Source organism: Camelus dromedarius, chromosome 4, assembly GCF_036321535.1.
Source record: "Camelus dromedarius isolate mCamDro1 chromosome 4, mCamDro1.pat, whole genome shotgun sequence".
In the NCBI taxonomy this organism is placed as follows: Eukaryota; Metazoa; Chordata; class Mammalia; order Artiodactyla; family Camelidae; genus Camelus; species Camelus dromedarius.
Genome location: NC_087439.1, coordinates 74,674,057 through 74,688,620, shown reverse-complemented (window position 1 = coordinate 74,688,620; position 14,564 = coordinate 74,674,057). Strand labels below are relative to the sequence as shown.

The 14,564-nt window shown below is 39.4% G+C and overlaps 1 protein-coding gene across 4 annotated transcripts in view; it reads right to left on the bottom strand.

Annotated features, from left to right (window-relative positions):
- Positions 1–14,564, bottom strand: part of ANKRD44 (ankyrin repeat domain 44) — a 284,704-nt gene that overhangs the window by 11,791 nt on the left and 258,349 nt on the right. For all 4 annotated transcript variants that reach the window (XM_031452073.2, XM_031452076.2, XM_031452075.2 and 1 more), the window contains exons 19-22: positions 12,004–12,091; positions 10,641–10,758; positions 9,149–9,365; positions 5,607–5,694 (exon numbers count right to left, since the gene is read on the bottom strand). In XM_031452073.2, the coding sequence (XP_031307933.1) occupies positions 5,607–5,694; positions 9,149–9,365; positions 10,641–10,758; positions 12,004–12,091 (511 nt within the window). The remainder of the gene's footprint in view (positions 1–5,606; positions 5,695–9,148; positions 9,366–10,640; positions 10,759–12,003; positions 12,092–14,564) is intronic.

Genomic DNA, 14,564 nt, shown 5'->3' with positions numbered 1-14,564 from the left:
CACTGTATAACAATCAGATACATTAAAACAATCTGATGCAAATATCTGGTCTGTGTTTAATTTATGATTAGAGAAGACAATTTAGGGCATACAAATAAACTTTATCTAACACCTCATGAAGTGGGCAGTCTCCACTCTCAAGAGTTCTGAGGGCCACTTGCTTTATGGAGTGTTAAGTAAACTTTGCATCACCTAAGTTGTCTTCTTTAATCATTTCAACACTTTTGGCAATGAGGATGACTACAAACCACTGGCAGAATAAGACACACGGCAAGGCACCTTCTGAACCCTTTGAGTTCATTGTTCCTCTCATCATTACCAAGGATCCATCTGTAAATCACTCTTGGATTTCAGCTCTGTTCCCTCGTGTGCAGCTCCCCAATTCAAACAAACTTTACCCAAACATTTTTAAAGAAAGGGGTTTCATTAAAGTTCCCAGAAAGTTCTGGGATCCTGGCAACATTCTGGGACAGTTATTTTAGGAATCCAGAGCAGGTGGCAGCAGCCAAAGGACTAACATGGACCTTGAGGTAAGTCCACAGCAGAAACCACTGGGGGACTTGGGGCAATGAATTAAGACAAGAGATTCAGACCGTTTTGACCAGTGGCATATCAAAGTCTAAGTGGGCATAAGTCGGACCATTAAAAGCCATTAGGGCACCTGCCACTATAAAGAAATCTTCTTGTGAAAAGAGCGAGAGATTTATTGTTAATGAGAATCTCAGAAACCAAAGCTGCAAAATTGGCAGGCATGGATTGAGCACCTAAAAGCTGTTAGAGTGCTTGCACCTACATCTAAGACTCCTGTGTTAGGATAAGTTGGTCATGGAGTGGTTTAGATTGACACTAGGTCACCCAACAACCTCAAGAAAATTTCCGTGCCACGAGGTGCACTGTAAAACACCACAAAACCCCCAGCCCAGAAGCACATCTCCTAAGGATCAATTTGGCTCCAAGAAGCTCAGGCTTAGCTAAAGAGATAGGACCCTCAAGTTTCAAACAATTGAGCTTTCTACCTTCTGGCACAGCTGTTTATTTTATATGTGGTCCTGGATGCTAGAGATATTTACTAAAATAGCAAAATCTTACTAAGACAATCCAGAATTATAATGGCCATTACGGGGAATGTTCTAATTAGACAAGATCATTCATTCAAGAAGTGTACCTGAAAGCAAGCGTTCCCAAATCACCAGAGTGGGATACCTATTTTAATTGGTATGCACAGCCCCCCAAAGGCTTCAAGTTTCCATAAAAAGCCTAATTGAAAGATTCATTGCAAAAGGCTAATAAAAAATTAAAGATACAGAGGTACCTAAAACAAAAGACTGTAAGAGGGCTGTGACCCCTACTCCCCTCTGTCCTCCTTCACCTGAGTACTCATGGGCTGTAATCCTCTACCTGAACTGCCTTTCCATTCTGAAGAGGCCTCAAGACCATAAGCAAAAGTCTTCTCAAAGACTGCAACAGCTCCAAGGCCAAAACCGAAAACCTAAAACAATACCCGGGCCTCCCGTGTTGCACAGTCATTAAAACACTGGCCCAGAAATTGGCGTCTCATTTACAATAAAGAGGGACACTGGAAAAAAGATGGTCCCAGGTTTTATTCAAATTCTTGGTTTAATTAAAACAGGCATGTCATCAGAGTTACCAGCATTAAAAGAAAAGGCAGACATACAACTTTTATTCGACCTAGGTTTACTAAAAGTCAGATTAGCTCATGTTATCTCCGTTACAGAATTTGTCACCAAGAAAAACAACTTAAGATGATGGTTAGCTGTTTAATGTCTCATAAAATTTTCATGAGTAATCTAAACATAGTTGTTAAGAACAGCAAATTAAATAGACATAAGTAAGATAAAAGTTTATAAATGAACTTTTCAACAAGTATGCTTTATGGTATGTCTACTTTCATAAAATAGTTTCCCAAAATGTTTTTGGTAACTTGAAACTGTAAAGCTACACTGAGATAATAGATAAATGATAGATATTCATTGACTATCTAGATCATTTCCAAATAAGATAAAATACTGAAACTTAATTACTCAACATAACTTTATTCACTTTTGGCTTCCTTTCACAGAGGAACTAAAAATCTTTAGCTCTATTAGTAAACATGTTTTGTGTCATGCTGAAAATTTACTATGAGGAAAAATATACTTCTAAAAACTATGAAATGTATTTATAAATTTGTCAAACCACAGAGTGCTAGTGTAACACAGCCCACAATTGCTTATTTCTTAGTTTTAAGATTTAGAACGAAGGATTCTAAGGGCTAATAATTTCAATCAATTAAAACTACCTAGAAATAATAAGGTTGAAAGAAAACAACTGTTTATGAAAAGTAGGCAAGAAAAGTAGTTCGCTTTTTTTTGGATAAGGAAATGTATGAAGGACTTATTGTTTGTTCATTTTATTTTGTTTTGGTAAGGAAAAAGAAAAAGCAATTTTGTCCTAAAGTAAAATGACTGGTTATTCTAGAATGAGAAAGAGGGGGAAAAACAGGACAAAATCTGAATGGATGTAAGAAAGCTGTAGAAGATTTGTGGAATAGGCATCTTGGAAGAGGAATTTTACGTGTGGTTAAGCTGGCTAAGATTGGAATGGATTTATTTAAATTTTTAAAAAATGAGTTTTAATATCAAAATACAGTAGTGCAAAATTAGAATTTAGTTTTCTCTCTCTGTCTTAAGATTATTCATCTGCTCTTAATAAGAAATTGTAAACAAAGGTTTTTCTTTACCTTTTAAGTAATCTGTCTGGAAAGCAAAGATTTGGTGTTTCACCAAAAATAATTTACTGGGCTTCACACTGTCTTCATCAGGTTTTTGCTTACTTAAGAAAAACCAGTCTTCTCAATACTAAAAGAACTAAGGGCTTTTTCTTGTTTGTTTCTTTGTTTTTGTTTTATAATGACTATGTAATGTTCTGTATTTGCCTTTGCAGTCTTTGTCATTTCGGTTAAATGGATAACTAAGCATTGTTTCACAGTGACCTATGATTCTATCTGATCAAATGTTTTAAAATCTTTTGATATTTTGACAAACTTCCCCAAAATCAAATTCTAAATAAAGTCCTGAACTTTATTCAACTTTGCGATTTTTCCACCGGGCCCCTGGAACATCTCAAAAGATTTGTTCTTTTTCCTCATAAAAAGAGGAATGTTGAACTAATTAGGCTTATTTGACATGTTAAATTACATAGGAAGCATTGCCAAATAAGAAGTGATGTTTAACCTTTTTAGGTTATGTTTATATAAGTGTTGTAGCAATTGTATAAGATTCCTAAAAAATCTGCGATGCCCTGGTATAACGTTATCAGTCATAATTCCAGTTATCCAGTTATCCCAGTTAAATGTTGTACGTGACAGGAATAACCAAATTTTCCTGTCAATTCCATTATAACGAACTCTTATCAGATCTTTAATCATAGGCATTTTAAAGTCTTTTGTGATTTGTAGACAGTTATTGTTTACTCAGATGCTTTTGCAAAAGTGAGATTCATGGAAAAGACCCTATTGAATACTTGGGAACACCGACATCGCTACTAAATTACTGTTGAATCTTGAGTGCGTATTTCACCACTAGAGACGGCTCCACCTAATGTCTAGTCCTGTGCAAATGCCAGAGACCTCAAAATCAAAATGACCAGAAGTAGCTGACATTAAAGTAGACTGCTTACTCCAAAGATGTTGGATCAAGAACATTTCTTTCCATTTCTCTTTCCCTCTCTGGCCATCCTTTTCCTAATTGTTACACCATGGAGGTCTTTATGACTTTTTTGTCCACCTTTTGCCTTTCCCTTGCCTGGAAAGATGTCATTGTTCACATATGTCAGGCCATTGCAAAGGGGGGTAATCTAATCTCTAACCTGTGGAATTTGCTGCGATGCTGATGACCTGTAGTTGTGCCCGTCACAAACTTTCCCCTGATTGCTAATGCCTCAGTTTCTCTGGAACACACTCACTGAATGAATAATTCTGAGGAAATGGAGACAGAGTTACAAAAAATACATATACAGACCAACTGGCTTAAAGAAGTATGTTCACCTTTGGGATCATATCTTGACTTATTTGATTCTAGCTGGTTTGGTTCATGGGGACCCTAGTTCAGGACTGCTTTGAAAACCTTAGGAATATGTTTACTATTATTAATAATAATCATCTCCCTGCCTATTGCGTTCTCTCAAGGGCTTTAGGTGAGCATACATAGCTATCGGCCAGCCAACAAATGGTCTTCCTCCAACTGGAATGATGAATCTGGACATTGTTCCCTGTGAAATATATACCGGAACCCAAAAAGGCAATGGTAATTGAGAATAACTTACAACACTATCTTTGCTCAGATCTCTTTCCTCAGTAGGCCAGGTGCCACTGATCCTGGGAAACCATGTCAGCAAAACAAAACTTAACTTGTAGTTTTCATGTTCTTGTAAATGTTCCATCTGCCTAGAGGTCAGATCATCCGGGTAACCAATCCAAGTTACATGGGTGATTACCTTTTCCTATGATACTTCACCTAAAGCCAGATATGTAACCCCAGCCAATCAGATATTTTCATTCCTGCTCTTCCTTGTTCCCTACTCTTTATCCTGTAAAAGCTTCCTGCCTCCTGTCCCACTTTGCAGCTCTCTGAACTCTTGAGAGTGGAGAATGCCTGCCTTATGAAGTGTAAAATAAAGTTTGCATCACTTCAGTTGCCTTCTTTAATAACTTGAACAGTTCTAATGGCACACACTCTGTTACCCCTAGCATTTCTTCAGCCCCTCTACTTCCAGGAAGGAGTTCACTGCATACCACTTACATCATGTTAGGTGTTTTGGGGATACCAAAGTGAAAAAGACATGTTTCTTCAGATTTAAAATCACTCCTACTCATAATCTCTTATTGCTTATTTACTGACCCACTTTATACCTCCAATATCTTTCAAATCAAATGACCCAGCTTCATGTGAAGCCCAGAGACAATGTAAAGACAAAGCACTCCCAAGTCTTGGGCCCCTAGGCTGTTCATCGTTGCCCAGGTGAACATGGACCTCCCAGGGAAACACAGGCCCCAGGTGACCTGTTCCTCCAAGGTGGCCATGGAAGTCTGTCTTAAAGTCACTGGATTCTCTGAATAATAGTTCACATTATGAGACTGGAGCAAAAATTACATTTATCAAAAAAGAATTTACAACACTATGAAGAACGGAGAGTTACCATGTATGAAAAGTCTTCCTGGCATAGAAGGTCTTTCTAAAGTCCACAGGCATTACAGGCATATTGTCGTTAACCCTAGTTTATTCTCAGAACTCGGCAGACAGATGTGCGGTGCATCTGAAGAGCTCTTCACATGGGGTGTAACCTGTTTTTCAGTCCACCCTTTACACAGTTTCCTAAGGTGGTCTGTGAGCCACCTTGGAACCATCGGACTCCACTAAAAGCTCCTGGATAATCATTAACATTAGAGACTGCACTTTGTTATCAAACCTATTTGCCTTTGGCAGCAAAATGGAGTATATTGGTCTTATCTGTAATCTAAAAGCTTTTTCCTTTCTCCAAAGACAATTTCTTTAAGTGTAGTTAAAAGAATTAAAGCAACACCAGTAACTTCCAGCATTTCTACTTACATTGCACAGTGCAGGGGAGTGAAGGGATTACCAACAAATTTTCGAAAACATTTTTGCTCCAAAAGTACTTCTATACAGTTTTCATTACCTGCAAGGAATTGGAAGAGTTTAGGGAGTTTCCAAGAAAGCAACTTTGTTCAATACAATCTATTTTTCTGATTAAGTATTGAATTCTGGCCTATGAACTATTCTGATTTGGCTGAATTGTTCATTCTCCATGGAATAAAATTCACAAAATGCCAAAATGTTCTTAACTATGCTCACATGTGTTCTGAAACATAATGAATAAATAAAACAGTGAAAGCCATATGGTCTGGTGGAGAGAAAGAGAGAAGAGACCTCATTTGTAAGCAGAATAGATTCTATGTTACACTCAGCTCTTGGCAGATAGATGCCTGACACAGGTATGGATCAGTTTGCCCATATTTACAACAGAAAATTTCCCTGTCGCCCACGTGAGTAGTTCACTTACAATTATACACCCGGTAGAAGGGAAGATGTGAGTGATAGAAAATAGCATTTGAGATAAAATGTGTGAAAGGGCTTTGACTGTAAAACACTACACAGGGCTTAAAATACACCAAAATAGTATGCACTCAATAAGTACCTTTAAAATAAATAGATGAATAGATTATTTTCAACAAAATGACAGGCAGTTTTCAAATCAATTGAATTTAAGTGAAGTAAGGCCCCAGCTCTGTCAGCTTATTTGTTATGTGATCTGTGAGCGTCAGCTTCCTACATATAAAAAATCAGAGTAGGAACAACTGCCCTAGTGATGTCACAGGAGGATGAGAACTTCACTTGACAAAGGACCTAAATGAAGTTTGTGAAGTGATGTACAATTAAGGCAAGAAGGTAAAGCTGTTCCGCTTTGGAATACAGTCTTGGAACCTCTTCTTGGCTGACTTCAGTGCTAAATTAGAGGTCTCATTTTTTGGGGGGGTGTGGTGGAGAGGTAATTAGGTTTGTTTATTTTTTTTTGTAATGGAGGTTCTGGGGATTGAAACCAGGACCTCGTGCATGCTAAGCATGCACTCTATCAATGAGCTATACCCTCCCCCTAGAATTTTCTTATGATCTACCTAACAATGATGTAGATTGGACAACTTTAAGTATTAAAATAAAATCAAACCTTTCTTGTGCCTATAAAGAGAAAAAGTGAAATTGCTTTTAGGAGGATTGAGAAGCATATAAGTAATGAATATAAAAACTCCCTAACTTCACGTAAATTATACTGTTTAGCTTTCCAACTATATCCAACTGTCACTCAAATAGTCCCAGACAGTTCAACCCCTCTGTTAGTACAAATTTCCACAAAGGACCTAGCTTAGGGAAGCACCTACATGAACCATTTCTTGGAGACTACATGAATCCCAATCTAAAGGTCTATGTAGGCAGGACTGCGGATCCTTGAATGACTTTCAGTACTCAAAGGCTCAGTGAAGGGGATTCTTGGAGGAGGGGAGCTTGAACCTTGGACCTGGAAGATTGCACTGAAAGGCTGAATTGTTTAGGAGAGGACTGCTCCCCTCCCCTGCTTGTAACCAGAGAGGCCAAAGAACAGAGAGATCTGCCATCCTCACCCCCACCCAGCTCTAGGGGAGAAATTGTGGTCTGTGGCAGGTTTGTTACCTGCCATTATAACACTCATACTGCATCCTCCCCTTTCTGTAGGTTTTCCAGTGTCAGACAGATCTCACAGCTTAACTCAGATGAGGGTTAGGGAGTCCTTACCCATTAGTATATAAATTAAATTTAAAAAATTACAACCTTCCAGTGGCAGAGAGGGAACAAAACCAAGTTGAACAAGCAGAAAATCTGACTCTTATTGAGATCAGAACTAATGAAAAAGGAGGAATATAGTAAAAACATAATGAAAGTTCTTGAACTGAAATAGAGGACAATAAAACCTCTGTGGACCTAATAATCATAGTTTCTGAGTGAAATTTTAATAGAAGAAAATGAAAAAAATAAAACAACAGAAGCAGAGTAAGAAATATATCAGAAAATATCCATGTAAGCTTAGGGGTGGGAGACCTTCTTAAGCAAGACTGGAAACCTCTGTATCATTAAAGAAAAATCTGACAGATTCAACTATATGAAAGTTCAAAACTCTGCATGGAAAAAGACATTACCAACAAAGAGCAAAGACAAATGGTAGACTGAGAGCAAACATTTGCAACACACATAACACACAGAGGATTCATGTCTCTGAGACAAGGTGCTCTTACAAACGTAGAAGAAAAGATAACCGAATAGGGGGAAAATGAGCAAGAGATGGAAAAGGTAATTTCCAGAAGAGGAAATGCAAATACATAAGTCAATATGCTATTAGACAGGGAAACACAAATGAGAACAATTAAATACCCTTTTTTTGCCCTTCAAGTTGACAACAATTAAAAAGATCATATCATCTTGGGCTGGTAAAAGTTTGGGAAAAATAGTAAGTTCTATATTCATGTTTAATGGAGTAACAAATTATGATATACTAAAGTGTTATGGTATAATTCATTTAAGTTAAAAAAGATACATGCCCTCTTATCAATTATTTCACTTCTGGAAATTTATCTGACAGAATTTAAGGTACCATAATATGAACACACACACACTGCAGCACTGTTTGTAATAGGAAAAAATCTGAAAACAATCTGAATGTTCACCAACTGGGATCTGGTTGAATAAATAAAATCTGGTATACACACTCATACTCACACATTTATATCTATTTATCCATCTATCTACTATAAAATATACAACTACTAAAAAAATCAATGTATATTGATATATATTGACTTGTACCAATATCTGCAATAGAATGTAAAATACACACAAACAAAAAAGTTATAGAATGATATTTGTTATATGATTCTAGTTCTAAAAAATAGATGCACATACATCTGTATTTATTTATATTCTTGAGGGAAAATTATGAAAGATACACACCACATTACATGAGAAAGTGAGTTTAGAAATGGAGACTTAATTTTACTTCAGATGCTTCAGTATTTTTGAAATGTAACAATTAGCATGCATTTTCTTTTCTACTCAAATAAATGAAACACAAATTTTTAAATCTCCTAAATACCAAGTGTAACTAATTACATGGGGAATATGAGACATAAAAAGGAAATGCTGAAAAGTAAACCATGCATCTACCAGTAGTCAATTGTGACAGATTATTACATCATTTTATGTTTGTTTGTTTTTAGCTATATTATTTTAATTCCTTGTAGGATCCCTGGTTATCTCATAAAGATAAGAAACCCTGATTAGGACTGGTTATTTCAGTTCACCAGAAGTTCTGAATAGGAGTAATATGTAACTGATTAACAAAAAGAGGAAAATTGAATTTTTACTCCACTAAGGCATCATGGTAGCCATGGAGGGGAAAATATTAAAAAAAAAAAAAAAGGTATCTTGGATACAGAAAGATTGGAAACCATGGTTTATAGCTTGACACTATGCTCTCACCTCCTTTGAGATCACAGTGGTATTGTGGTAGGATGTCTAATGGAATCAGCGGAATGACAAGAACTCACCATTGTAACAAGCCCAGTGCAGTGGCGTGTAGCCTTGGTTATCTTTGAAAGAACAGTCTTCCTCGGAAAGCGCCATCTGGAGCAGCTCGCTCAGCCACGTGGCATGGCCACGAGCAGCCGCATAGTGCAAAGGTGTCCTCCCTCTGGAATCTTTACAGAGAATCGACACTTCTTGTTCCAGCAGCATTTGCACACACTCCTCGTGTCCCGTCATAATCTGATATGTCGCAATCAAAAACACAAGACAAACCTCAGAAGGGCAGAAGACTCAGGAAGCAAAAGGGGTGGCTGAGAGAGGCTGGGCTCAGAGTAAGTGGATGTCCGCCTGGGTCTTCAGGAAACAGACTCTATTTCTACTTCAGGGAAGAGAGGCAGGACAACCCAAGAAAGATTCATAACAGAAAGGTCTGTGTGAGCACCAGCACTTCAGAAGCATCTCTTGACTCTCCAGCATAACCATGAAAGGTATCATGATACAGTAGAAACCATCAGCTTTAGAATCAGGAAGATGTGAGATGAATTCTGGCTCCCCCTTATAAAACCTGGACAAGTCAATGTGCCTCTTTCTGCCTCACTTTATCCATCTGTAAATGGGAAGACTAATAATGAGTTCAAAGGTTCCCAGCCTGCTGCATGGCTCGCAGGAAGTACGCAAGAAATCAGATCCATGATTATGACATTAACCACTGAGAGCTGCTCCTCTTTTCATTGGTCATGGTGGTCAGCACCATCTTTAAGGAGCAATTCACTGATTTCTGCTTTTGTTTCATTTAGATTATCTGATATACTAAAAAAAAAAAACTAGTTTAACAGATGTATATGAAGAATTATCCACATATTTCACCAGGAGACATATTTCAGGTGCGGAACGGGCCTACATTTGTCATAAAGAACGATTAAAAACAGCATGGCTACTCAAAACTAGGTAATCATTGGGATAAATTATGACACCTGCACACAATGGAGGATTAAAAATGATAGGACAGAAAAATATTTAGTGATATGGAAAAAGGTAACTGATATACCATGAGAAAAAAAGGCAGGTTCCAAATAGCATCTTCAGTATTCTCTCTTTTTAAAATTTAAAATGAATCTACTTATAGAAAAAAAGATTGGTGATATATACACCAAAAAGGTTATCTCCAGGAGGGGGGATGACAAGTGATTGTGATTTTCTCAGTTGTCCTTAAAAAAATATTTTGTAAGTTTCCTATGATGTGTATGTAATCAGAAAGCAGAACCAATTCTACCAACAGTAGGTGTTCATGTATCTATTATCACAACGAAACATGACATCTCAAGAGCAGGACCTAAGAGTACCTGCCATTATTTTTACCTTCGCAAAAGATTTTGTAATTTCTTTTTGGCTGATTGAGGTTAATTGGTTATCTTAGGAAACAATCTTCTTACTAAAAATTCCTATGGGGAAGAAAAAGAAGAAACAAGCTCACTACAGAATTGCTCGACTAAAGCTGAGGGAGAATATACACACCCCTCTGTGTAAAGCTGTGCAGCCCATGATGTCAACAGCATCTACATTTGCTTCCTTTTCAAGTAACAATGAAACGGCATCAATGTGTCCATATGCTACTGCAAGCATCAGCGGGGTTCTAGGGAAAGAGAGAAATTAGCCTTTAAAAAAAAGATTAAAAAAATACTTATCACTTCCAGTGGGAGGATCTCCCTCTCTGTGTTTCTGTCTCTTTGTCTCTCTCTCTCTCAGTCTCTCTGTCTCTCTGTCTTCTTGACAATTGCTTAATATTTTCTGAGTCCCCAGTTTGCTATCTGCTACTTGGAACAGGCGATCTGCCTCTGGTCTCTAACGGCCACGTGGAAGGATGTCAGTGGAATGATCAATACGAGTTGGGTAGAGGAAGGTTCCTCCTCAAATGTTCATTTGAATCCCATCACTAAAAAAGTATTTTATTTATTTTCTGTTTGTTTGAGGGGGGCGGTAGTTAAGTTTATTTATTTACTTACGAATTTTAATAGAGGTACTAGGGATTGAATCCAGAACCTCATGCATTCCTAGCATGTGCTCTACCATTAAGCTACACCCTCCCCTATAAATTCTATCATTTTAAAAACCATGTAGCATTTACCAAATATCAATTGAGTGGAGAGTGTGTGTATGTAGGTGGCAGGCGACCCTCTTGCTTCTATCAGAACAGCTCTGCTCCCATAGTTTTCTATGTGGGACTTAAGTTCAGCATTTCATTGGAATAAAGCTTCACTGCCTTAAAGAAAAGCTGGATGAGTGCAGAGGAAGGAACCGAGTGCTGGGACCCAGGAGGTGAGCTCTGGTTCTGGCTCTGACACGGGCTCCTAGATCTGGGGCGAATAACTAGTGCTTCATTGCTCTGCATTTCCTATTCCTACGAGAAGACTGAGTGGGAGAACGGGCTAACAGGTGGAAACAGTTGGGAAAAACAAATTCAGGAAGAATAAAAATGTGAAAGATTTATAGGATGGTGATAACTTCTTGCAGTCTGGCCTATTTCATTATTAATTTTAAAAATGAGACTGCAGCAGCTTCAGAAGCGGGAACAAAGAAGGACTATTTTTAAAAGGCCAGAGCCCATGGCTACAGACATCAAAAGTTGGCTCTTCTCATCAGGATACACACACACACACACACACACACACACACACACACACACACACACACACGTTTTTCTTGGATATATACTCTAGCACAAAGCCACCTCATTGTTCTAGGACCTTCATTCATGAATTTCACCCCAATATACATACTCCCAACCTAGACTTCAGCAGCCAGCCCTCCGAGCTGTCTAACAAACTAACCAGTTACCTGCTGTGGTTGAAATGCCAACCCCAAGCGTGAGAACACTTACTGTCCTTTGGCATCTTTCACGTCAACCGCTTCCGGGTTGTCTGCAATTTCTAGTAAGAGCCGCAAACACAGTGTGTGACCATTAATTACTGAAAAAGAAAATGATGGACATTCCTTTAACAAACCACACATATCCCTCCCAAGTGAAATGTATTTGGACTTCAAGTGGGTTCCAGTTTTGCTGACAGACACCCCCAGGCTTCCAGGCTGTGCCACCTGCTGGGCACAGCACACCCCATGCCTGTGTTACCAACCCGGCTTCCCCTTTCTTCCCATCAGGGCACATTGGTCCTCACCTGACATTGTTTCTGGTTGCTGTATAGAGGCTTTTTTCCTTAAACAGGACATCCTTTCTTATCTCTTTGTATGGGACTGATCATCTCTCCCCACTTTCCAGTTATCCTTTCTGTTCCTCTGAGAGTCTCCCAATTCTAAATAATCATCCTGTGTCCAGCCTGCCTCCAGCCCTTTTGAACAAGGAGGGAGGGGAAGGGGAGCAGGAATAGGATGGGAGGAGGAGGGAGGGGAGGGGGTGAAGGAGGGGAGGGGCAGAAGGGAAGAGGAGGGGAGGGCAGAGCAGAGGAGGGGAGGGCGGGAGCCAGGAACAGATCTTGCCTCTTTTCCCCGTCATTTCACATTCTGAGGTAGACATTGGAGCAGTAGTTCTGATTGACTAGTGGTGGCTTAAAGCAAAACCTCAAGCCAGCAAGGCGTACGTGAGCCATCAGCTCCACTGCTGACTGCCTGGTACTCTCAGGAGACTCACAGGTGGGCCCCCTGTGGCTGGATGACTCCTCTGTCTGAGTTCCTCAAATCAGAGTCCTCGCTGCTCTGCCTCCAGCTCTCTAGTGGCCTCCCACCCTCCATTGCCTCTGCTTCTTCCCTGCCAAGCTCTGACTAGGGCGCCCTCCTCTCCCAGCTTCCAGGGTGGGGGCTGGGAGGGCAGGAAGTGCAGCCCCAACATTGGGTTGGCCTTGATGGGCTGGGGCAGAACACACAGACTAGCCCTGTGAGCACCAGGCAAGATACTTCGTTTAGAAACGGCATTGCCACAGGGCACAGAAGCAAACCTCCAGGAATGGTAAGTACTTTCCTCCAGCTTTACAAAAGACACGGCTTTCCACTCAGGGAGTAGGATGTGAACAAATATGTTTAAAATTCCAAACGTGACCTTCTCTCCTCTCTGAACAATGAGAACACCACAAAATACATGGCATTAACCTCATATGGGCGCGAAGAGAGAAGGGAATAGATGCAGCGATGTTAGGCTGATAAAGGCTCTTCCAGGAGCTGCGTTTTACAGCCCTTTTTGACGCATGCCAGTCATGAGAATGCTAATTTAACAACGCCACGTTTTTCAGGGACAATACGTATTAGAATTAGCTCACATTCATTGACACCATTCAAATTAACTGCAGAATAACACCCAGATTTTGCAGACCATTGCATTCAGCTCATTCTCAGCAACATTCCATTTATGTATCTCAGGAGGGAATTCTGTGGAAATATTGTTGTGGCTGTTGTTTTGCTTTTGTTTTAAGTCACATTGTCTGTTACCACTGGTGAAACACACAAGGAGTTTAATGTATGCTTTAAAAGGAAGTAATTAGCAGAGGACTGCCAGCTAAATACCACAGGTGGTGGTATTTTATATACTCATGAAATGGAGGAAGCAGGGTACTTTTATAGATCCCTCTTTTTATATCAATTTGATATTCTTTCAATCTCATAATCATAATAGTTGTAAGAATTTTGATTTTTGCCTAAACAGAAAAATCACCTAACTTCATATCATTCACCCAGTATGCTGGAGAGCAAACCATTTGCTACAGTGGTGCTTTTTGGGGGCAGAGAGGCAAAGAGGTAGGTGGGGGTGAGTACAGTAGCTTTTCGAACTTAGCTAACAGTCCTCAGGTAAACATAATTTCTCTTTATTATAAAAGTGCAGCTACACTAGAATTCTCGTTAGCTTCCCACACACTACATTTTCCCCAATTGCCTTCTAGCAAAAAGATGCAAACATCTCCTTCAGCAGTGCCCTGCCAAGTCCAGCTTTGTCTCAGACAGGTTCAGCCTCTCCCTGACTATATGAGTGACAGCCATTTTTCCTGCTGCTCAAAAGCCACAACTGTCATTACAACTGTCTGTGCCAAAGCCTCTAAAATCCATCTTGACTCCTGCTCCTCACTCTACTCTCAGGATTTGAAACAAAGAAACTGGCCTCTCAAATGAGTTGGAAGAGATTCTGGAAAAGCAGATTCTCAAAGCACAGGCTAAAGCTTTTGCCCAGCGGACATTTTGTGGAGAACAGAGTCAAATGACAGCCGGTGTCTTTTTTAAATGAATGACATGAGGGAAATCCAAAAGGAGCGAGTCTTCTTGACCAGGAGGGGGCTCCATTGGACCACAACCTATAGCACGGTGGCAAATGAGAAACGATTATTCTTCACTGTTGACCTGTTCACAAGGGCGATTTTCCACAATCAAAATAGGTCCTTTGTGATTGTCAGGAAGTACATGGTAACTAAAGCAGGATGCTTGCCTTAATAATAGGCAACTGAT